This window comes from Staurois parvus, unplaced genomic scaffold (genome assembly GCF_062004578.1).
Source record: "Staurois parvus isolate SC_StPar_1 unplaced genomic scaffold, SC_StPar_1.0 ptg000394l, whole genome shotgun sequence".
Taxonomy (NCBI): domain Eukaryota; kingdom Metazoa; phylum Chordata; class Amphibia; order Anura; family Ranidae; genus Staurois; species Staurois parvus.
Window position 1 is genome coordinate 7,608,948 of NW_028318190.1, and position 25,946 is coordinate 7,634,893.

The 25,946-nt window shown below is 42.0% G+C and overlaps 1 protein-coding gene across 1 annotated transcript in view; it reads right to left on the reverse strand.

Annotated features, from left to right (window-relative positions):
- Positions 1-25,946, reverse strand: part of ZCCHC17 (zinc finger CCHC-type containing 17) — a 48,848-nt gene continuing 22,902 nt past the window's right edge. Inside the window, exons 3-8 of the mRNA XM_089686299.1 lie at positions 18,669-18,726; positions 16,877-16,977; positions 15,934-16,025; positions 15,756-15,856; positions 7,870-7,991; positions 1-2,127 (exon numbers count right to left, since the gene is read on the reverse strand). Of these exons, the coding sequence (XP_089542425.1) occupies positions 1,948-2,127; positions 7,870-7,991; positions 15,756-15,856; positions 15,934-16,025; positions 16,877-16,977; positions 18,669-18,726 (654 nt within the window). The 3' untranslated portion in view covers positions 1-1,947. The remainder of the gene's footprint in view (positions 2,128-7,869; positions 7,992-15,755; positions 15,857-15,933; positions 16,026-16,876; positions 16,978-18,668; positions 18,727-25,946) is intronic.

The window sequence follows — 25,946 nt, forward strand, 5'->3', positions numbered from 1 at the left end:
TACATGCAATAAAGTCAATTTATTACAAGAGCTGAACATTTTACAATGTTCCATTTGCTTGCTAGCAGAAAGCAAAACCTGCTTGTAAAGCCAAAAACAGCAGAAATAGCCAAAATGACCAAACCAATCGAGACATTTTTCAAACAGAGAATGAGGTGAACCAAAGCTGAAAGTGCAATTAAACCTAAAAGAAAACAAAATTCTGATGGGTAGAATACAATTGGTCTCTTCTGTCAAACTCTCAGTGCCTGTCAGCATTTTTGTACCCTGAGCCACACATGAGCAGCTCAGTATACATTTATGGCACTTCTCTGTGATGATGTAACTCCCATGCACATGCCCAACATCCAAAAAGAAGATGCCAGCATCAGTTACTGACAGTAAAGCACTGAAGAGGATCACTTCCAAGGTAAGTCTGCAACAATTTGCAAATACTAGCTCATTTTAGTTACAAGCTTCTGGGAATAAATTGAGAAAACATTTTGGTGGAGGAATAACTGCTTTACAGATGAATTCATACTGCAATGCAGAGCAGCCAGAGCGATCAGCTGCTCTGTGTTGCCCGCTGTGGCAGTGTGGTGAGCAATTCAACACATCACATGGCTCCCCCTATTTTTTTTTTTGTTCTGAATAAACTTTATGCTAAGTGTACAAAATGTACACTTCATTCACTGCAATATAGGGCAGTGTGATGCGATGCCCTGCCTTACACTGCAGTGTGATTCAGCACAGTATGCTGTGCTATAATGCAGCATGTCTCTGTTTTACTATAGCACTGGGCTGCATTGTAGTGTGAACCTGTAATGACAGCCGATATACAATGCAGTTAAAATATATGTCACCACATATAGTGTGAATTAGGCTTAAAGCTGGACTCCAGGCAAACCACATGAAGTATTAGAGCTGTTTTACCTGCTAAAATGATTTGTATTTCTGTCTATCCAGTCCTAAGATTTAGCTGAGGGGACCTGATTTCTCTTTTCTGCAGTTTCAGGTCTCCTTCCCACTACCACCACTAGACTGGACAATGAAAAGGAGAAGCAGCAGGCTGATGAACAGATGTCGGTAACTCTGCTCTTTTCCTTCCATCAGCAAAATGAATAGGCTCTTTGTGCCGCTTCTCCCTCTCCCTTTCTGAGCCCTGCTGTGTAGGGACTGCAGGAGGCTTTAACCAAGTCAAATTAAAGTGTTTGTAAAGACTGAATTTTTTTCTTACCTTTAAGCATCCTATAAAGATAAATTAACCTGTGTTCAGCGCAAACCCTCCCAACAAACCATACTTTCCCAAACCTAATCTAGATACAGCGAAGTGCATGAGAGTGGCTCTATCCCTCCTTGTTGGCCCAGATACAGCAGCAGAAGCCATTGGCTCCCACTGCAATCAACAGACAGTGAGGAGGGAGCCGGGCAGCGTGCGTGCATATGTCAAGTGGCTTGCTATGAGGGCACACTGCAGAGGAAAAGAGTATGGAGTGAGTGGGGGGGGGGGGGGGGGGGGAGGGTCCTGAGAAGAGGAGGATTCAGGCGGCTCTGTGCAAAACCATTGCACGGAGCAGGTAAGTGTAACAGCTTTGCCATAGAAAAAAAAAATGCATTTCATATCAGCTTAAGATACTTTTACTGCTTCCACTTAAAACATGCAAGGATTTAATAATTACAGAGCTGCAAAAATATGTTTCATTCAGATCTACCTGGAGTTCTGCTTTCATGAATGTGTGTAAATGAATAATTGCCAGTAACAATCACATAAACAGCTGGTAATTAAAAAAAAAAAAAAACAAACAAAAAATGTTTTATTTAGATGTCCTTGCTTCACCAGGATGGAAAAAATGATGGAATTTCAATTTCACATCCCAATTGTGTGAGAAACCTATTTTTGTAGCTTTACATAAAATATCTAGCCACACAACAGGAGGAAAGCAATGTAAATAAACAGTAACCTTTTATTCAATGTCTTTGTTTGTGTTTTTTATGCTTCTTTTTCTTTGAGCTTTTTTTTTTCTTCTCTGCATGACGTTTTTTCTTTTTGGCAGGCTCAGAGCCGCTATCAGAGCTGGAAGTAGATGAGCTTTCAGATTCTGAGGAGGCTTCCTTGTCTCTGCTGTGCTTCTTTCTCTTCTTTTCATGCTGTGAAACAAAACAGAGGGATAGTTCATATGTCAAACACATCACACACAGAGTCAGATGTTTCTGTGAACGAAAATAAAACCAATACAAAATCTTCCAAGTTCACACCAGGACAAATATATACAGTCAAATCCTCAATCGCAGACAGCTGCTGGAAATGTGAAAAGAGGTAGAATACATATTCAAGAGAGTAACCCGATGATCTCCATACAGGAAACACATACCTGAACATTTTAAAAACCTGACACCATACCCTTCAGAGATCTACAGCAGAACAGATCTAACATTGGTATTGTATATTATAGAACATTGCAATTTGGATAATGCATAATTGAGGGATCATTTCCTAAGCTGAGGGAGACTTCATACTGGATGTTAAACTGGAAATTCTGTTTTCATGTTGTAAAGTCTTGACAGTGCAGTGTTGGAGCAATCATAAAATTCACCATTAAAGCTCTATGATAATATTCAAAAGAGGACTATTTTCATGCTCAACCTTATAATTTTATATATACTCACAGAAACCATGCAAGACTCTAATAATAACATATGATTGTAGAGGGAGTATTCATGAAACATTGGGGTTGATTTACCAAAGGCAAATAGACTGTGCATTTTGAAAAGTGCAGCTACTCCAGACCTTAGTAAATGAGAAAGCTGCATTTTGCAAAGAATACCCAATCACGTGCAAGGAAACTAAAAAAAATAAAAAAAAAAAAAACAAAACATTTTTTGCTTACACGACTGGATGGTAAAAGTCAGCGGAGCTTCTGCTTATTTACTGAGCGCTGGAGCAAGTGCACCTGCAGAGTGCAATTGCACTTTGCAACGTGCACAGTCTACCTGCCTTTAGCGAATCAAACCTATTGTTTCCATAGTAAAGGGACTTTGGATACAATTAATGGCCTGAACCTTTTAACTCACTATATGAGATTGCTTTGTAGGGCTTTGATGTGGAAGAGGTGTCTAGTATTGAAAATCAAAATTGTGGTAGAGAATGATAGATATGTGAGTAGTGGGGTGACCACTACGACTGTTCTAAGCTCACAGGTTACCCTCTCTGGCCCCTACTGATGATCAGTAAACAATTGTAATCAGAGTGCTAAGACAGTGTGCTCTCATATAGGCTGGAAGCTTCATTAAAAAAAAACTCCAAAGCTTTAACCACTTCCATACGGGGCACTTTTACCCCCTTCCTGTCCAGGCCAATTTTCAGGTTTCAGCGTTCCCACACTTTGAATGACAATTGCGCTTTCATACAACACTGTACCCAAACTAAAATTTTATCATTTTGTTCACACAACTGGAGCTTTCTTTTGGTGGTATTTAATCACCACTAGGGTTTTTATTTTTTTGCTAAATTAACAAAAAAAAAAAATATTGAAAAGAAAAATCAAACGGTTTTCTTTGTTTCTGTTATGAAAGTTCGCAAATAAATTGTTCTTCATAAATTTAGGCCAAGATGTATTCTGCTACATTTCTTTGGTGAAAATAACCCAAAATTAGGATGTATTATTTAGTCTGTAGGAAAGTTAGAATTCACAAACTATGGGATATATCTGCAATGTGATGAATCCTGATGTACTGACAGCCAATCTAATTTCTTGAGGTCCAAGAATGTCAGAACAGTACAGATATCCCCCAAAATGTCAGAACGGTACAGATATCCCCCAAATTACCCCTTTTTCCAAAGTAAACAGTCCGACGTATTTCATAAGAGGCATGGCGAGTTTTTTGAAGTTGTAATTTTTGGGAAAATGAATTAAAAAAAAGGATATTCACTTTTTTTTTTTTTTACATACGGTTACCAGTGCAGTATAGCATCCGCATATAACTAGCATGGCGGTGATCAGGTACACTGACTGGTGACAGTACGAAAATGTTTTATTTTTTTTTTTTAATTATTTTTCATTATTAAATTTTTTCTCTTTTTTTAAGATTTGTTTTCATATTTCACTATGACCAAAGTAGTATAATGTTATCATAGTAATATTGTACTACTTTAGGGAAGTGATCAGTATTTTTTTTTTTTTTTTTTTTTTACACAATTTGCTTATAACAAAGAATACTTTGCTATAAGCAAGCATTTACCTGAATGAAATAGATTCATTCAGGGTTATTTTTTTTGTGCTTAGCTGTGATTTGGCCAAGGCCAATCACATGACAGCTGGGCTGTGATTGGCCCAGCTTGTGCATGTGATCGCTGTGACCATTCACAGCTAGACACACTGGTCCAAGGTACATAGCCGGTGACAGATCACACTGCAGCACGGCCCTGCGGGCATGCATAATGCGCGTTCCTGAAAGGACGCCATGTGGCATCCACCCGGTGGTACGAGCTGTTCGCCCAGCCGCCATCTGGCTATAGGCCGGGTGGCAACTGATTAATCTGGGTGCTACTCTAAAAAAATGTTATATCACAGGTCCTCATGGGTACATGTGCAATAGCATTAAAATTAAAAAAAACTTCTGCCCCTTAAAGTGGAAAGCTATTCCGAATTATGCTTAAAACATGCTTCCACTCCCATTCTAACTCCTATTCTAACTACCCTGTGCAAGGAACATGTGTATACTTGCCTATTCTGAGGGCTCTCCAATCTGGTCACGTGATTCCCCCAACCCCTCCCCCAGCAACCAGCTTCAGAGGAGAGGGGAGATCACTGACAATGGCTGAAATGCCTGTGCAGGTATCTCACCCATATTTGTCAGCATTTATTGTCAGCTGCCCCTCCTCTCCCCTCAAGCCGGCCACTGGGGAGATCACATGACTGGAACTCCCTCAAAATAGGAAAGTATCACATCTTCCTTTGACAGAGTAGTTAGAATAGGAGTTTGAATGGGGGTGGGAGCAGATTTAAGCAGAGTTAGGAAAAGTCTGGACTTCCACTTTAATTGACAGGACTGAACTCCAGAATAAATGAGACATAAAAACAATATTGTTGAGCTGCAATTAAGAAGGCTCTAGTGCATTTCAGCAGTGTATGAGAACCATAGACTCGATTCACCTTAGCAGACTTTCCTCTAACCCTCTATATATTCATAAATCAGTCAGCCTTTACAGTGTCTTGAAAGTATTCATACCCCTTGAAAATTTTCCACATTTTGTCATGTTACAACCAAAAATGTAAATGTATTTTATTGGGATTTTATGTGATAGACCAATACAAAGTGGCACATAATTGTGAAGTGGAAGGAAAATGATAAATGGTTATCAGAATTTTTTACAAATAAATCTGTGAAAAGTGTGGCGTGCATTTGTATTCAGCCCCCGAGTCAATACTTTGTAGAACCACCTTTCGCTGCAATTAAAGCTGCACGTCTTTTTGGGGATGTCTCTACCAGCTTTGTACATCTAGAGAGGGACATTTTTGCCCATTCTTCTTTGCAAAATAGTTCAAGCTCTGTCAGATTTGATGGAGAGCGTTTGTGAACAGCAATTTTCAAGTCTTGCCACAGATTCTCAATTGGATTTAGGTCTGGACTTTGACCGGGCCATTCTAACACATGAACATACTTTGATCTAAACCATCCTATTGTAGCTCTGGCTCTATGTTTAGGGTAGTTGTCCTGCTGGAAGGTGAACTTCCACCCCAGTCTCAAGTCTTTTGCAGACTCCTAACAGGTTTTCTTCTAAGATTGCCCTGTATTTGGCTCCATCCATCTTCCCATCAATTCTGACCAGCTTCCCTGTCCCTGCTGAAGAAAAGCATCCCCACAACATGATGCTGCCACCACCATGTTTCATGTTGGGGATGGTGTGTTCAAGGTGATGTGCAGTGTTAGTTTTCCACCACACAAAGAATTTGCTTTTAGGCCAAAAGGTTCAGTTTTGGTCTTATCTGACTAGAGCGCCTTCTTCCACATGTTTGCTGTGTCCCTCATATGGCTTCTAGCAAACTGCAAATAGGATTTCTTATGGCTTTCTTTCAACAATGGCTTTCTTCTTGCCACTCTTCCATAAAGGCCAGATTTGTGGAGTGCACGACACGACTCATAGTTGTCCTATGGACAGATTCTCCAACCTGAGCTGTGGATCTCTGCAGCTCCTCCAGACTTACCATGGCTGCTTCTCTGATTAATGCTCTCCTTGCCTGGCCTGTCAGTTTAGGTGGACGGCCATGTCTTGGTAGGTTTGCAGTTGTGCCATACTCTTTCCATTTTTGGATGATGGATTGAACAGTGCTCCGTGAGACGTTCAAAGCTTGAGATTTTTTCTTTTTTAAATAACCTAACCCTGTTTTAAACGTCTCCACAATTTTATCCCCGACCTGTCTGGTGTGTTCCTTGGCCTTCATTATGCTGTTTTTTCACTAATGTTCTCTAACAAACCTCTGAGGTCTTCACAGAACAGCTGTATTTATACTGAGATGAAATTACACACAGATGAACTCTATTTACTAATTAGGTGACTTCTGAAGGCAATTGGTTCCCCTAGATTTTAGTTTGGGGTATCAGAGTAAAGGGGGCTGAATACAAATGCATGCCACACTTTTCAGATATTTGTAAAACAAAAAAAAAAAATTTTGAAAACCCATTTATCATTTTCCTTCCACTTCACAATTATGTGCCACTTTGTGGTGGTCTATCACATAAAAGCCCAATAAAATACATTTATGTTTTTGGTTCTAACATGACAAAATGGGGAAAATTTCAAGGGTATGAATACTTTTTCAAGGCACTGTATACTCAGCTTCCTTTCTTGGAAGTATGAAAATATGAAAAACAAAAAAAAAACCCACACCCTCCATCTGATACCTGTTTTTTGTTGGTATAGGAGTTCATTGTACAATCTGAAACAAAGCTAAATCAAGCTTATGGTCCTTTTACACAGGCATACTCCCATGCTTGTTTTGAGCAGAACGGGATGGATACCACTACAAGTGTTACTAAACCCACAGTAGTAAAATCAGTCCTTTTATGCAGAAAGCATGCTTGTTATACTCAATGTGGAACCAAAAGGGTTAATCCTCTGCATTGTATAAAAAGGATGTTTGATCCTCACCTTCTTCCACAGTTCCCAATCCAGCTGCTGATAGAACATAGCCTGGGGGCAAGCTACACATGCTCAGTTTGGTGTGTATCGCTACAGTTTTCTTTGGGATGGTGCATATGATCAGCACAGGGCCAATCAGCGCTGTCCAGAGGGTCAGGAGTCCTGCAGCCTCAATGGACAATCAGGGGAGAATGCAAACTCCTCCTAAAAGCTTTAACCAGTGCTCTGCTGGACACTGATAGAAGTCACAAGACTGCTTTAACTTCTGATGAGAGAAGGTATTTACCAGTTTATATTTACTGAAATAATTGCATTACCATGTTGTGTACTGTGGGAGACCACATAGTGAATGCAGTTTTTTTTTTTTTTTAATGTAGGGTAATGTGTCTGGTAACAATTTCAGTGAAATCTGTGTCCATTCAGTTTTTGGTCTGAATTTTGACAGTGGCTGTTTATCTGGGCTGCCAGATGTAAATGAACTTATGTTCATTTACATCAGGCTGCCTATGATCCCTCACGTTTTTCTGGACCCCAATATATTGAGGTAAGCAGATATAAAATATATACATCTTTCTACATCCACTTGCCTACAGACTTGGACAGAGCTTCCGATCAGGTCTACCTGAAGTACTGACAGTCAGACCTTATCAGAAAACCCATGTGAAATACCCATTAGATTATTTTTCTCTTTTTGTAGTGGGGAGTCTCCCCTTACTAAAAGATCTGTACTGATATTGAACATCTACTACCTTCTTTTTTTTCTTAGCAGTCTTCTCAGAGTTTGTTTTATCTTCCTTATCCTCATCTTCTTCCGGTACTAAACTGTATTTTGTTCCTCCAGGTTGCATGAAACAGTCTTTCGCAAAATGTCCTAAAATAGGAAGTACACTATTATTTTTAAATTATTCAGTTTCAGGTGTATAGGTCAGCCATTTTCAAACAAAATTAGTAAAGTATATAAAATATACAACTATCATCAAACTAAAATACCTGCGTTTTTGGAGGCACCGCAGTCTGATGCTATAGGTGCTTCTATACCCTGGAATGAGCATGCAACTTGTAAATCAGTGCAAGTTCTACATCCTTGAATTAAATTTCAATATTTCTAACAAGAGCTATAACCCTGTATTTCACTAGCAGTGGAAATCTGCAACATTTAGACCATTAAAATCCTAGTAAGTGTAAGAATTGTTAAGTGGGGGAATGTGCCCAAACAAAGAAAAAGCAGTCTTGTAAAGTACATTAATAGTAGCATCCAAATAGGTGTTAAAGTACATTAATCGCAGAGAAAGAAAATTTTTAGGATTGCACATGGGGTTGTGGATATGAACACAGTGGAGATGAACTATACATTTATAGCAACATGGCATGTTACACTCACTAGAGCCCATAAGTTACATTCAGAGAATTCACCGCTTTGCTGGAGGGTATGTGGAAAGGAGGGCACAATGGTGCATTTATCGTGGGAGTGTCCCAAAATACAGGAATTTTGGCAGGAAGTAGCTCAACAAAGGAGAAATTATAGCACTGACCTAACAGTAAAACAGTATAAGAATACAATGATACCTCATTTAATCAATGCGGCAAAAGGGTTGATCCCTAAGTTTTGGAAGGTCCAAGTGACCCCTAAGTTAAAAGATTGAATAAAGAGGGTAGAATTTATACAAAGAAAGGAAAATTATATTATAGTGGAGAAGATAACATGGGTAAATTCAGAAAGATCTGGAAAAGATGGTGTGAATTTAAATTTACAAAGAGGTTTGCTGAGTTGATGGTGTACAAGAATAAAGAGAAAGGGAAAATGAGTAGAGGGAAAGAGATAATAGGTCACAGGAGAAATTAAGGTGTACAGATGGAACACTAGAGGAATAATAAGAACTGGAAAAGGGAGGTCATGGGGGGATGGGAGGGGGGGTGGTAATGGGTTTGGAAAATTTTTAATAAATTGTAGATTATGTAAAAAAATGTCTTTGGATTTTGTAAGATGCAAGTAATAAAAAAAACAAGTACATTAATCGCACCCAGCAGGAATATGAATCCTGTATATCCCTGCTGTGCTATATAGTTCCACCCGCAGCTGTCACACACCCAGAAGTATAGGATGCTTCAGATTTTAGCAACAGGTGTAGCTCTGCAAGAGAACAAAACCTACTTTGCCAAGGTCGGTACTGGTAAGGATTATTAATGCACTTAATAAAAACATTTATTTAACTCATCTACAACTAGAGGTCCTTACTTACCTGGCAGACCTAGCCTATTCTCAAACTTCTGTATGTGAACTTGGTAGTACTAGGAAGCTTTAAAATATCATCTTGGTCACATATCCCCATATTCTCCAGCAGACAGCATTTTAATCTACACTGGCTAACTAATAAGAAGTAGGAAAAAAAAAAGAAAAGAAGTATGTCATGCATGGCTGGAGACCCTGGAAGCAGCCTTCCTTTCCATTATACCCAGATCAAAAGCATCAAGAAGGGCCTGTTCTGATTTTTCTTTTCAATCTAAGTTTATAGAGTTTCCAATGAGACAGATAATAACAAAAAGGATAAGTACAGTAAGAGAAAATGTATAGGATTAAGTGGCAAGCACCAATCGGCATGTATCAATAATTACAGAAATTAGTATAACATAAATATAATACAATGAGGCAGGTTGGCATAAAAGAATAACAATGTGTAATATTCAAACTGAGAATAGTGTTAACAATATCGCAGCCCCGAGATCCATAGCTTAGGAAACCGGAGTTGTCTGGTATGGGAACAGATCTCAGAATGTATGCAATAACAGTAGGAAAATAAAAGAAAATGTTGTCTGGAAAATGATATATCACAAAATAAGGGAAAAAAAATAAAAAGGAAAGACGAGGAAAGGAAAAGTAAGAGAAGAAAAGGGACTGATCAGAAACAATCCAAGGTCCAAGGGGTCCAGATAGAGGAGAACAGATCTGTTTTCTCAGATTCCCGCGCCAACAGGCGTTCAAGGTCATGGATAGAGTCCAAATCACTAACCCAATCTCTCAAGGAAGGCACAGAAGTGGACTTCCAATGGCGTGGGATAACTGTCCAGGCAGCAGCCACCAGGTGTCTCAAGATATCCCGTTTCACTGATTTAATAGATCCAGGCAGTAGGAAAAGAAGTGCCAGGTCTGGGGATGGAGTGACCCATGTTGTCATCAGTTTATTATACAGGACAAAAATAGATTGCCAAAATTTCTGGATAGGCGGACAAGACCACCAAATATGAAGAATAGTACCCCGTGAGCGTTGACAACGCCAGCAAATGTCGGGGATTGAAGAGTCAAAACAGTGGAGAAATGTTGGGCATCTATACCATCTGGTGAGCAGTTTGAAGCCTTTTTCCTGAGTTTTGAAAGCTACAGACAACGCATTAGTCAAGATGAAGCATTTTTCCCAATCTATTGGGGAGATGGTAAGTTGTAGATCTGTTTCCCAGGCACGGGTATAAGAAGGAAGGTTGAGGGACGATGCACAAAGAAGGATCGAACACAATTGGGAAACTACATGGATGGGATGGTCAGATTGAAGCAGGAGTTGTTCAAAGCCAGTCGGCGGGACGAGAACGTCGGAGACCGAGGGAAAAGAACGAACATAGAAAGAACGAATAAACATCACCTGTCGTCACTGAAACCAGGAGAACGAAAATGGAGGGGAGGAGGCATGGGGGGCCGTCAAAAGTAAGGAAGGGTCAGAGCGAAGGACCTGGGCCAATATCCTGTGATCACAGTTATTCCAGATAGCTAAAGAGGGGGCAGAGAGGGCCGGGGGAAAATCCAGGGTCCCAAAAAACGGAGTCATGGGCCTGACAGATTTGGAGAGGCAGTATGAAGACATTCCACATTCCCATATGCGAAGGGTAGAAAGAGTGGGGCAGTATAAACGTGTTGTCCATGGCAAAGCTTCAAGATCATGGGGGCACATGTGTTGTTCCAACTGGACTCAAGTTCAGAGGAATGATTGTGGAACCAATCGAGGATTTGAACAAGCATAGCTGCCTTATGGTAAAGAGAGGTATCGGGGGCTCCCACTCCATCCTTAATTTTCAGGAGGGAAAGGGTACTCAAACAAATCCTAGGACAGTGTGATTTCCACATGAAGGTGGAGAAAAGGTGATGCAATTTAAAGAAGACTGAGTTAGGTAGGGATATAGGAAGTGTTTGAAAGAGGTATAAGAAACAGGGCAGCACATTCATCTTTAAAGTATTCACTCTGCCCAACCAGGACAGAGTCTTACCAGTGTAGGAAAAAAGATCAACCTGAGTCTGGCTGAGGAGGGGCACAAAATTCAATGAATAAAGTTGGGACAAATCCATGGGTATGTGAATGCCCAGACAACGAATATGAGAAGATCCAGTTTTGAAAGGGAAAGATGAGGATATGCATTGAAGATCCCCTGATGCCACTTTGAAATTAGCCCATAACCCACAGGCAACCTCAAAAGAAATACAAGCTGCTCTGGAAAAAGATGGTGTAGTTGTTTTTAAGGAGTACAATACGGTTACACTTGAACAAAAATGAGCTGTTTGGTCGAGGTGCCAGAAAGAAGCTTTTACTGCACCAATGCCACAAAAAAGCCCGGTTACCATATGCCCGACAACACCTGGCCATACCTAACCAGTCCTTGATGCAGTAAAAGCTTCTTTCTGGCAACTCGACCATGCAGCTCATTTTTGTTCAAGTGTCATCATATTGTGCTCCTTCAAAACAACCACACTGTCTTTTTCCAGAGCACCCGGTATTTCTTTTGAGGTTGCCTGTGGGTTTTTGTTTGAATCCTGGACAATTCTTCTGTCAGTTATGGCTGCAATCTTTCTTGGTCTATCTGACCTTGGCTTGGTATCAAGAGATCCCCAAACTTTCCACTTCTTAATAAGTGATTTAACAGTACTGTTTGGCATATTCAAGGCTTTGGACATCTTTTTATGTCCTTTTCCATCTTTATAAAGTTCCATTACCTTGTTACGCAGGACTTTTGACTGTTCTTTTCTGATCCCCATGGCTCAGTATCTAGCCTAGTCCGTTCTTCCACATAAGAGCTAAAAAACTCATTGGCTATTTATACACTGACACTTTAAAAAGCCACAGATGTGGGACATTAACCTCCAATTGGCATTTTAACCTGTGTTTGTCACCTTGTATGTCTGTACCAAGGCCAAACATTCCAGGGTATGTAAACTTTTGATCATGGCCATTTGGGTGATTTCTGTTATCATTATGATTTAAAAAGGAGCCAAACAACTATTTGATAAGAAATGGCTTCATATGATCATCATCCTTCAATAAAAGAGCATTTTGTGGCATGATCAGTCATATTTTCAATAACAATGCCAAAATTTCACAATTTCTGCCAGGGTATGCAAACTTTTGAGCACAAAATTTTAATGTGGGGTGGGATACCAGAGTGTGTGCCAAGGTAGAAGAGGAAGAAGAAGAAGAGGAGGAAGAAGAAGAAGACGAGAAAGAGGAGGAAGAAGAAGAAGACGAGAAAGAGGAGGAAGGGGGAGGGGAGGAGGGAAGAGGAAGGGGGAGGGGAGGAAGGGGGAGGGGAGGAGGGAAGAGGAAGGGGGAGGGGAGGAGGGAAGAGGAAGGGGGAGGGGAGGAGGGAAGAGGAAGGGGGAGGGGAGGAGGGAAGAGGAAGGGGGAGGGGAGGAGGGAAGAGGAAGGGGGAGGGGAGGAGGGAAGAGGAAGGGGGAGGGGAGGAGGGAAGAGGAAAGGGGAGGGGAGGAGGGAAGAGGAAAGGGGAGGGGAGGAGGGAAGAGGAAAAGGGAGGGGAGGAGGGAAGAGGAAAAGGGAGGGGAGGAGGGAAGAGGAAAAGGGAGGGGAGGAGGGAAGAGGAAGGGGGAGGGGAGGAGGGAAGAGGAAAGGGGAGGGGAGGAGGGAAGAGGAAGGGGGAGGGGAGGAGGGAAGAGGAAGGGGGAGGGGAGGAGGGAAGAGGAAGGGGGAGGGGAGGAGGAGGGAGGAAGAAGAAGAAGAGGAGAGAAAGAAAAGAAGAAGAGGAGAGAAAGAAAAAAGAAAAAGGGTAGGGAAGGGGTAGGGTAGGGTAGAGGCAGGGTAAGGAGGAGAGGGAAGACAAACTGTGGAAGAAGGTAAGGAGGTGGGGGGAGTGGGGAGGAGTCAGAAAAGAAATGGACACTTAATAGAGATGTCACAGGGGTAACTAAAGTGCCTGCAATACAGGACACTGTAAATATCACCTATCCTATCCTACGGAGGAGGGGTCAAGTCAGGATAATCTGAGATGTGTTCCCAACTCCATGACGGGCATGTATTGCATGTAGGACCTAATACCTGTAAGAGAACATAGTGAAGCACCAGAAAAAACGGAAACATATATATGGTGTTACACATGAAGCCACAAAAATTCAAAAAACATAGGATGAGCATAAATAAAAAACAGTACAAAAAAACTAAACCAGTCAACTGAGCAGACCTGTAGGGTACAGGGAAAGGTGCTCTAGATACGTAATACAGGGCCGCCGATACAAATGAACAGCGAAGGGGGGATAATAGCATCCCTAGGTGTCCCCGGGCAGGTCTCCCGCAATGATATCCCCGAGAGTATTAAATAGGGGGTGACCACAGTTGACTCAACATTGGGGCCCAGTGGTCTAAAGATGTCCAAAGCCTTGAATATGCCAATAAGACCCCGAGGTATAGGGCAGTAAAAGGTTCCCAAAGGTTGTGGGCAGAGTGGGGGTAGTACCAATAGGCTAGACAGTGACATCAATAAAAGCCGCCCCCTGCCCAAGGCAAATATACATTGGTGAAAAAGGCCTGTACGGGGCCAACCCCAAATACTTCCAAACAACTTATGTGAGAAAAATTAAAGGGAAAAAATTAAAATTAAATAAAAAATAAAGGGAATATGTAAAAAGGTGGAGGTCATGGCTCGCTGCAAGAAGGCAACGCAGTCCTCAGGTGTCCCAGGTAAGGAGGGAATGACTTCAGCAGAGCGAGCTCGGGATCTTGGGCGCCGCCGGAACTGTGGCAGAGAGGTCGATCCGGGAAGGCGACGTCGGTTGTCTGGAGGGTCCAGCCAGTTGAGGATGTCCACTAGATCTTGTTCCGGAACCAGAAAAAAGTCAGACAGTTGATCGGGGTCAGTGAGCAGAAATTTACGGTCACCACGGGTGACCCAAATACTAAATGGGTGTCCCCAAGTGTAAGCACCCCCTGCTTGACGTATGAGATCCAATAAAGGTCTGACAACTCTTCTCATGTAAAGAGTGGGTCTGGATAAATCTGGGCATAGATGAAGTAAGGAGCCATCAAAATCCACCGGGCCTGACCGCCAGGCCTTGCGCATAATGTCCTCTTTCAAGGTATAATAATGTACCTGACATAGGACATCTCTTAGACGGTCCATCTGGTTAATGAAAGGGCCCCCCCACTCTATGAACCTGATCTAGTTCTATAGGTGATGTAGCTTCTCTGCCCAATACCTAGTTCAGGATAGCGGTGACAGTAGGTTTCAGATCCGATCCCAAAGTTGCTTCAGGGATCCCCTGTATCCTTATGTTGTTTCTGCGGCTTCTATCTTCTATACGAAGTTGATGTTGGCGAAGATGTGTAAGATATGAGGAGGAGGCTAATTCCAGGGCCCGGATCTGCAAAGTGTGGTCATCCAGGGTGGCAGTCAGGGCTGAAATGGCAGAAGCGGAGGCCAATACCTTTGTTTTTAGAGCCTCTAACTCCTGGTGGAGAGAGGATTCCAGCTTAGAAGAGAGTCAAAGTCTGCCCAGAAAGCAGATAGGAGGGCTGTGGTCCATGAGCCAGGTGACTCCCCGGTGTCTGAGCTCGCAAGCAGCAGGATGCCAGCACACTGAGGTGCGTGCAGGGGTGGAATGTTGTCTCCAACTCCAGCAGACGACTCGGACCAAGCGAGTGGTGGGGCTAGGGAGGTGGCACTGACAGTTGGGCGGGTGCTGAGGCAGGCTGCGGCTTGGTCGGTGTGCGACCAGGCGCCATCTCGTCCCTGATGGCCCGGGTTTCAGAGGAGGCTGTACGGAGTAAGTACCGCTGAACGGAGCTCTGGTGTGGCTCAACAGGATCTGCAGAGGCAGTACTGCATGCCGACATGTAGATGACACATTAACTGATTACCAGTTAATGTGATGATGTGGACCTAGCAATGGAGGCTATAGCCTGCCGGAAGATTTACAAAGCCTCTGTGCTTCAGGATCCAAATAGGACTTATCAAGATTCTGAAAAAACTAAAAAGTTTGTTCTTCTTCACATCAGTCAAATACCCTAGAGACACCACACACCTACACACCCACACCTGCCTACTTCATTTCTGATGAATTAAAAAATACACAGTCCTCTCTTCAAACACCCCCCACCACACCACCACTTTTTTTCCCCCCACTTATCATACAGGTACAACAATGATTGATTTAGCAGACCTAAGGGGAGCAAATAAGAAAGTTCACGGTTATGGTTTACATACACCATACAAAATGAGAGGTCAGCAATGGCAGTCTCTATATTTCTTCAGAAAAGGATTCCTTTTAAGCTGAAGAATGCATTTACCCACATGGATAAAACTGGTATGAGAAAAATGTAATACACATTAGGATTGCTGTTGTAGTAGAGAATGAGAATTTGAAACGACCAACCTTTACATCCACACTTATTACACACAGTGTTCAATACAGCCTCCAGTGTTATCTTCTGCTTGCTGTAGTCCTTAAACTCTCGTCTCTTTCGTGCATCCTGTCTAACAGAAACAGAAGAATGTAGTAAATGTTCTCCATTTCAGTAACTCCATTTCTGTTGAACAATCCAATCACTTACTCCAACACCACATTGTTTGGATCTATATCTTTCCCTGTTCCTTGGTGTACAACCTTCATGGATAAGGAGATTTTCTGCTTCCCATCTTTTACCTGAAATAACAAGTCAGCAACAGTTTGGAATTTGACATTATCAAATACTTTTCTGGCTTTAAATTGCAGACAATGGAAAAGAAAATCATATGGGTGCCCATGACCAACTTCCAAGAATAATTTTTAATTTGTGGCTCAATTTTTGCATTCTGTCCAATAGTACATAATGAAATCAGACCAATACTGACAGATTTCCCCACTTACTCAATTTGATATAAATGCAAAAGGTACATTTTGGAAAGTGCTCAGTTTTAAACGAAAGAGTACATGAAGAAAGAACTTTATGGAAAGGCTGACTTAATACAAAAAAGAAAAAAAGTGCCATGAATAGGGGTGTATCCACCCATCAACAAGCATTTCCCCGATTCCAATGTCTACCTTTTCATGATCTAATTGATCTCAATAAAATATTTGCATCCACTATAATAGTGAATATTTACTCCGCATAGGATTCGTAATATACCGTCTTTTTTGGCAGGTCTGCTCTTGTCAGCTGCTAACTTTATCATAAAGGCTAACCTAAACCTATTCCAGTTAGCATGCATAGAAGCACTTTGTATGCTCAAATGTAAGCTACCAAAAAAATATACAAATAAATAAATGAAAAAGGGTTAGTTTACTTTTACCAAAAAGCTGCCTATGCAGATAAGACGTGTCTGTAGATAAAAACAAACTAGACAGCTCTGACTAAAGTCGAGTAATGTCCTTTCTATAGGTGTAGGCCATTTATGTACCTCATGAAGCCTGACTGGAATACTCCCAGGACATTGCTAAGTGAGGCCTTGCCATTACTGCTCACCTCCACCTTCACAGAGAATGAACTTTGCATGCATAACATTAAAATGTAATACCTCGTTACCAATAACCTTCACCCACACTCTCTCACCGACGTCTACTACTTCTGAAGGACGGTCAACATGAGAAGATGACATGTGTGTTCTGTGGACAAGGCCTGATAAATGAGCAAGAAAAACAAAAGTAATTTATTATTTTTTTTGTACATACAGGTGAAACTCAAAAAATTAGAATAGTATGCAAAAGTTAATTTATTTCAGTAATGTAACTTAAAAGGTGAAACTAATATATGAGATAGACTCAATACATGCAAAGCAAGATAGTTCAAGCCGTGATTTGTCATAATTGTGATGATTATGGCTTTCAGCTCATGAAAACCCCAAATCCACAATCTCAGAAAATTAGAATATTGTGAAAAGGTGCAATATTCTCGGTTCAAAGTGTCCCACTCTAATCAGCTAATTAAGCCATAACACCTGAAAAGGGTTCCTGAGCCTTTAAATGGTCTCTCAGTCTGGTTCAGTAGGAATCACAATCATAGGAAAGACTGCTGACCTGACAGTTGTGCAGAAAACCATCATTGACACCCTCCATAAGGAGGGAGAGCCTCAAAAAGGTAATTGCAAAAGAAGTTGGATGTTCCCAAAGTGCTGTATCAAAGCACTTTAATAGAAAGTTATGTGGAAGGGAAAAGTGTGGAAGAAAAAGTTGCACAAGCAGCAGGGATGACCGCAGCCTGGAGATGATTGTCAGGAAAAAGGCCATTCAAAAGTGTTGGGGACTTTCACAAGGAGTGGACTGAGGCTGGAGTCAGTGCATCAAGAGCCACCACACACAGACGGATCCTGGACATGGGCTTCAAATGTCGTATTCCTCTTATCAAGCCATTCCTGAACAACAAAAAAAGTCAGAAGCGTCTTACCTGGACTAAAGAAAAACAGACCTGGTCTGTTGCTCAGTGGTCCAAAGTCCTCTTTTCTGATGAGAGCAACTTTTGCATCTCATTTGGAAACCAAGGACCCAGAGTATGGAGGAAGAATGGAGAGGCACACACTGCAAGATGCTTGAAGTCCAGTGTGAAGTTTCCACAGTTTGTGTTGATTTGGGGAGCCATATCATCTGCTAAAGTGCTTCATTAAGTCCAGGGTCAACGCAGCCGTCTATCAGGAGATTTTGGAGCACTTCATGCTTCCTTCCGTAGATGAGCTTTATGGAGATGCGGACTTCACTTTCCAGCAGGACATGGCACCTGCCCACACTGCAAAAAGCACCAAAACCTGGTTCAATGACCATGGGATTACTGTGCTTGATTGGCCAGAAAACTCGCCTGACCTGAACCCCATAGAGAATCTATGGGGCATTGCCAAGAGAAAGATGAGAGACATGAGACCGAACAATGCAGAAGAGCTGAAGGCCGCTATTGAAGCATCCTGGTCTTCCATAACACCTCAGCAGTGCCACAGGCTGAAAGCTTCCATGCCACGCCACATTGAGGCAGTAATTGCTGCAAAAGGGGCCCACACCAAGTACTGAGTACATATGCATGCTTATACTATTCAGAAGTCCGATATTGTTCTGCGTACAATCCTTGTTTTACTGATTGCATGTAATATTCTAATTTTCTGAGATTGTGGATTTGGGGTTTTCATGAGCTGTAAGCCATAATCATCACAATTATGACAAATCATGGCTTGAACTATCTTGCTTTGCATGTAATGAGTCTATCTCATATATAGTTTCACCTTTTAAGTTGCATTACTGAAATAAATGAACTTTTGCACTTTATTCTAATTTTTCGAGTTTCACCTGTATGTATGAATAAAAGGTATTTTCAGCAGTGAGCCTCACCTTGTTTTGTGCAACCTGGAATTTTAATAAATGCTCCATAATCTGTGACATTTGCAACCTACAGAAAAGAGATTAGTTTATTAAAAAACATTTACATACTGTAAAATATAAAATTCTGCATACAGAAAAAAAAAATTATTTTCATATCCAGCCATCATGTAAAGCTGCAGGTTCCTATTTACACATTTTACAGTTTCTCCCAATCCCGTTAACAGAAAACCCATTGGGGGAAATTTACTAAACCTGGAACACTCAATCTGGTGCAGCTGTGCATGGTAGACAATCAGCTTCTAACTTCAGCTTGTTCAATTAAGCTTTGGACAATAAAACCTGGAAGCCGATTTCTATACAGAGCTGTAGTAACTTTTGCATGCTCCAGTTTTAGTAAATCTCCCCCATAGTGTCATGTGTAGCCTGTATTAAAATGTTACAAATGTTTCCCAGGACCGCAAACCAATATAGTGAATCAAAAAACAAAATTATTGCAAAATGGCTTCCATCCATCAGGAAAGCTCTTCTAACATATTTCACCCATGTAGGGGTTAATCATAGAGGGATTAATAAACACACCCCCAAAACCATTATAGTCCCCCTACCCTCTACGTCTTTCAGTTGCATTAAAATGAATGCACTAACTGTGGGATATCTGAAGTATTGAATGCCTCCTTAGCCACAGTACCAGAAGCAGGTGCCTTAAATCATGCACAATCATCATTGTGACTATAAAACATTAATTGATTAACACATCCTAAGTCTGGGTCTGCAGTAAGTACTTGCAAGCAGAACAACAATGCAGGTTCAAAGCATGTAAGAGGTTGAACAGTCCTACTTAAAAGGATAACTAAATCCCAAGAACAAAAATGAAATATATTTCAGCCTACAGTACTTAGATGTGGTGGTTGCAGCAGTTCTCTCTCTTTCAAGGGAAAAGATTTTCAGCAAATGCAGAAAATATTTGTTGATCTTGGTGAAAATGCCGTGGCCTTGTCATTTCCTGTGAGTTGCACTGAAGATTATCTTCCTTCCTAACCATCTTCATTTCACCAGGCAATATTTCTATCACCAGGCAATAGATACACAGATGTTTATACGCCTTATCAGGAGAGCAGCCTAGGGTGACAACCATGGTTACCTCCATAGATACAATAGAGGAGTGATGTAGCCACCCAGGTGGAGGAAGTGTTATTTGCAGGATTACTAGGAAAAATTATTAAATATAAAAAATAAAAACTAATGCAGCCACCACACCAAGCACTAGTAATCTGTAATTTATTTTATTTTTGGTTGTGGGTTTAGATACACTAAATTAGCTTGGTAACTTTTTTGCAAAATCTAACCCAACCTACAGTCATGGCCAAAAATATTGGCACCCCTGCATTTCTATCAGATAATGCACCACTTTTCCCAGAAAATTGTAGCAATTACCAGTGTTTAGGCATTCTCATGTTTATTTCTTTTAGTATGATACAAAAGGTGGAGAATCAAAACAGGTCAAATCTGACATATTCCACGCCAAACCCCAAAAATGGACAGGACAAAATTATTGGCACCCTCTGGAAAAAACAACCAAAATCAATAGCTTCTTGTAACGATCAATGCGTTTCTTACACCTCTCTGGAATTTTGCACCACTTTTCTTTCGCCAACTGCTCCAGGTCTCAGATTGGAAGGGTTCCTTTTCCCAACTGCTGGTTTGAGATCTCTTCACAGGTGGTCTTTGGGATTGATATCTGGACTCATTGTTGGCCAGTTCAGTACTCACCAGCGCTTTGTCTGAAACCATTTCTGGGTGCGTTGGGTCATTGTCCTGCTGTAAGACCCATGACCTCTAATGGAGATGCAACTGACACTGGGCCCTACATGGCACCCCAGAATTCTTTGGTAGTCTTCCGCTTTCATAATGCCATGCACACAGTCAAGACATGAAGCAGCAAAGAAACCCCAAAATGTCAACGAACCTTCACCATGTTTGACTGTAGGGACTGTATTCTTTTCTTTAAAGGCCTCTTTGCTTTTTCTGAAAATGGTAGAATGATGGGCTTTACCAAAAAGCTGTAATTTTGTTTCGTGTGTCCATCTCCCAAAAAGATTTTGGCTCCCTCAGGTAAGTTTTGGCAAACTCCAATCTGGCTTTTTTATGTTTGTGCCAGCAATGGGGTCCTCCTGGGTCTCCTACCATAGCATCCCTCTTCATTCAGATGGCAACATATAGTGCAAGTTGACACAGTTGTACCCTGTGTGACGATTGTACACAATAAAGACATGGATGCTGTATGTGACAGCCATCTTGTTAGGTCTCAGCCATGTTCTCTCCTGTCCTCCCTCCTCCCTTTTGAATGGAATGTATAGCTGTAAGTTGAATGGAGGTCAAAAAGGGACTCTTATTCTAAATAAAACACAGCTAGATAAAGCTCCAGGGCTGTAAACAGCTAATTAGTCTGGTTCAAGGGGTCTTCTTTGAAACCACTTTCCTCTGCAGGATCGTAAAACAATAACTCCTGTCAGTCATGACCTGTTAGGCCATTAGTGCAAGAGCTTGCCATAAAACATACATTCCACGTGAGACATTTTTGTTCGGACAATTGGACTCTGCTAAAACCAGGACATTGCAAGTATTGTGCCTTCTGAACTCCTTTCTTTTATTTCTCTGTTGTTTTATTGTTCTCTTTATATCTTTGTTACATCTTTTTCTGTAAATATTTTAATTGCACCATTTTGACCTATTTAGTAATAAATCCTATTTGTTGAATAGTGTTGAAACTGTCTCTAAAGCTTTTAATGCAAAATAAAGAATCCCTGTCTCTTGAAGAGTGCTACTGTATGTAATAATTCTCTGAATATATCTGTCTGGGGTGCAAGTGCGTATTACAGACGCTTATGCTGATATAGTGTTACTGCTAAGATTTGTGAGCTTCTTCCTTCTCTGTAGGTGGGGGTGGCAGTGTGCAGGGTTAATTGCGTAATTAAACTGACCCAGTAACAATCGCTCTCAGGCTGCTGGCACATGGACTGTAGTCCCAAGAACTGGAAAATCTTTGTGCAGGGCACTGCTGAGAGTGACATTGTTACGCAAGTGACAGCGCGATGCGAGATCGGCTGGTCCTTCGATCACGAGTTGGTGAGAGGGGCAGAGGTCGGGAACCGCATTCCGTCACACCCTGTGTCTGAAGGTCAGCTTGAATTTGTCTGGAAGTTGATCAAGGTTATTTAGCCACCATTCGAACAATCCTTTGTTGCAATTTTTGATACATTTTTCTCTTTTATCCATGTCCAGAGGGATTAGCTACAGTGCCATGGGAGATGTCCATGCTTTTCCACAATTTTTGTTCTCAAATCCTCAGACAAGTCTTTGCTGCTCTCTCTCCATGTGGCACACAGAGACACACAACAAAGTTTGAGTCAATTTTTCACCATTTTAACTGGATGTCGGTGTGATTTCTATATTGTCAGCACCTATTAATTGATACGGGTGAGTTTAATTACAAATTACAGGAGCATCACAAACTGCATTGGTATGACACAAAAAAAGTGTATTCTCAAACAAAAGAAATCAATATGAGAATGCCTAAACATTTGTAATTGCAAATGCAGGGGTGCCAATATGTTTGGCCATGACTGCAGGTTGGGTTAGATTTTGCAATAAATAAAGCCCTGTGCAGAAGCTTCTATTGAATCAGTCTATCTTGAGCTGAGGGTACATCCCAGACATCTGGCCAGTCTTCATCACCTAATTTAGGTGTTTCCCGCCATCATTTCTCCCAGAGAATGGAGAGATCAGATAGGGTAGCAAAAACATGTTGGTAGTGGGACAAAGCAGGTTTCAACAGCTGGTCTGAGCATACCAAGGTTTCTAAAGAAGAACTCAAAAGATACATGTCAATGTGAGAACAGACTATGGAAGGCATGAGAAAGTTGCATATACCAAAACTGGTAATAACTCAGGATGCCAAACTGGTAGCAAAGGTTATCGAACGAGAGCAATTCCCAACCACTATGTGTGTAAAGGTTGTAATTTTAAATGTAGCCCAGCAGTGAGGGTCAGATATCGAGATAAAATGGGGCAAAGTGGGGTGTTTCCACAGCAGGGAGTGGGGAGAGAGGATAGAGAGCACCCAAGCTTCCCATTTAAAGGCTAACTGACCAGGCTTTGATGGTCTTCTTCATAAGGGGCATAAGTGGGTAAGGGGCTTTGGGGCCTCTTTAAAAAATGAGATTTCTGAGCACCTCCAGGAAACCAATAACAGTCACTTCAGTACAATAGAGGAGTTATTCAAGTTGGGCACTAGCCACCAGTGGGTGTTAATCAACTGGGTAGATTTAAAATATTGAAAGAAATCCAGTATGGCTAAACCACCCTGTAGGGTCAGTTTGGTCAACATAGTGAGTTTGTACCTTGGAGCCTGAGACCCCACACAAAAAGGGAGAGTAAAACTTGGTTAAACTACTTAAAAAAGGATTTTAGTACCCATGTTGGTGATTTCCTGAAAAAGTACATGAGTTTGGGTAGAATTTTCACTTTAAGCAAATTAATGCGACGCAGTTTTTCATGCCTTGAGTTTAGTCTCCGCCCACACTGGAGTCAGATTCTTATCAACATACATATTTTTGCATTACGAGTTACCTCTGCCCCAAAATGAGTTAACAATGTTACCAACTGCAGCTGTCCCAGTCCTGGATAGAAGCCTCAGAATCAAATCGGAAAGAGAAGCGATCTATGCCAATTTACTTTCAGACCATAAACCGGTGAAAGTTCTTGCATGACCTGGAGAGCACCCTATAAGGGGGGGCCAGCATCATTCAAGAAGAACAGGAGGTAGTCCACGTAGAGAGCGACCCTCTCCTCCAACCAGCCAACTTGCAGATCCCAAATAGTGGAAACATGCAGAGTCTTTACAATCCGTTCCATGACCAGGGAAAATAAGGTGGGGGAGAGGGGCAACCTTGCTGCATGCCCCTCAACAGTGGGAAAAACTAGGAGAGCTATCCTCCCAGGCAGGCTGTCGCAGTGGGCCCATCATAGAGCAGTTGTAGCAGTTGTAAAGCGCACTGGACCACCTAATATCCTCAACACCTCCCATAGATAGGGCCACTTCACGGTGTAAAAAGCCTTCCTTATGTCTAAAGAGAAAATGACAATGATAATCTGTGGATGCTGATATTGGTTGATTTATGGGGGATAAACTCTGTTTGACCTGAATCTTTAGGAGTGCAGTAGGTGACTAAGCCTATTATTCAGGAGCTTGGAAAGAATGTTGGTCACAATTGGGGAGGACAATTGGCCTGTATGATGCACATAGGCATTCCAAAGATCAGTCCCTATGTATCAAAATATGATCTTCCTTCATAGGCAGGGGGTAGTGCATTATTTTCTAGGTGGGCAGAATAAACCGTGGCAAGGGTGGGAGCCAAAAACTCCACATGGGTTTTGTAAAAAACTCTATTGCAATTCAGTCTGGAGCCCTGCCACTGGGAAATGATCGAATGACCACCTCCATCTCCTCAGCCGTGATAGAACACATAATGGACTCTCATTCCGAATCGGAGAGCCACCCCAGCACAACTGGATATAAAAGGGTGTTGGCAGCAGATGGATTAAAATTTGTGGGGAGAGGTCCCATATCTCCATGATCCCTAAAAAGGTGGAAGACTCGTCAGAATCACAAGCCTTTCAGCTTAACTCCCTACTGAATAAGGATTTGAAAATCCTGGGAAAGATACTCAGCCTTCACATTAACACCTGTGTCGCCCAGGCGGCAGGCTAGCGATAACATCCGCAAGGTGATCAACCTTATACACCACCTTCATCAATGGAAAATTCCCGGATTCCGACTCTCTTTAGATATTTACAATGCCTTCGACTCCCTGTCTTGGGAGTACCTGCACTTTGAGTTATCCCGCTGGGGGTTCGGAGAGGCTATATTGACCTTGATCCAGGCCCTGTATTCGGCCCCTTCTGCTTCGGTAAAATGTGCTGGGTTCTTTTCCGCTCCTTTCTCTATTTTCGGAGGCACAAGACAAGGATGCCCCTATCCCCAGCCCTCTTCATTTTAGCACTGGAACCACTTGTGATGAACCTGCGGGCTGAACACGTTGTGACAAGTATTCCCTACGCAGGCCATGAGTATAGACAAACTTTTCACGGATGACGCCCTCTTGACCCTCAGTAACCCTCTTATCACTCTCCCCAATTTGCAGTGGGTTCTTTCTCACTTCTCGGCGACATCAGGCCTACGGATTAATCTAGACAAAACTGAGGCTCTTAATGTCACCTTGGAGTCTGACTTGGTCACATGTCTATAGTCCCACTTTCCTTTCAAGTGGGCATCATCCTCAATTGCCTACCTAGGGATCCAATTGACTGCTTCCTATTCTTCTTTATTTGCAGCCAACTACTATCCACTGCTTTCAACTCGGTCTGTCCTTATGCAATCTTGGCAGTTCCTGAATAGGCTGTATCAATTCTGTTAAAATAACCATTCTGCCTAAACTACTATATTGCTTTCGCACTCTTCCCGTTCAGGTTCCGTCGCATGTTCTACGGCTGCTCCAGAATAGGATCCTATGTTTTATCTGGGCTAATAAACGCCCTAGGGTTTCTAGGGCTACTCTTTTTGTACATACGCTACAAGGGGGATTAGGGTGCCAAACATAGATAAATATTATCAAGTGGCTCAGATCTCTCAGCTATCTTTATGACTCAGTTGAAGTTCCCCTGTGGCTTCTCCTGGAACTCCACAACGGCGCTCCTGTCCCCATGTCAGCGCTTCTCTGGCTGCCTTCCAACTTTTGCCCTGTGGCATGGAGTCCGCTTATGCATCATAGTCTCCAAGCCTGGGTCTCCGTGCAGCATTTGGGTGGCCTTATGTCATCTTTTCTGCCTTTGCTCCCTATCATAAACAACCCTTCCTTCCTGCCTGGCAAGGATCAGCCTCGGCATTCTCCTGGTGGATCGATAATGGGTTCTCACATCTGACACTTCTTGACCGCCTAGGTCCTTTCCCACACTGGCCTCTCTTCGGGAGTCCCGTGATATCCCTCAATCAGAATTATTTTGCTATCTCCAACTCCAACACTGGCTAACCTCATTGCGTAGGACTTCCGCTTACCGAAACTGCATTTGAGCATACCTGCCAACACTATCCTGGCTCTGCAGGTCTTATTTTAGCCCTTTATACTTCTCTGACAAGTTCCCCTTCCCATACTGCCCTTTCCTATGTCACTCAATGGGAACGGGATCTGGCAATAGAGGTAGATCTAGCGTACTGAAGCAAGGCCTGGT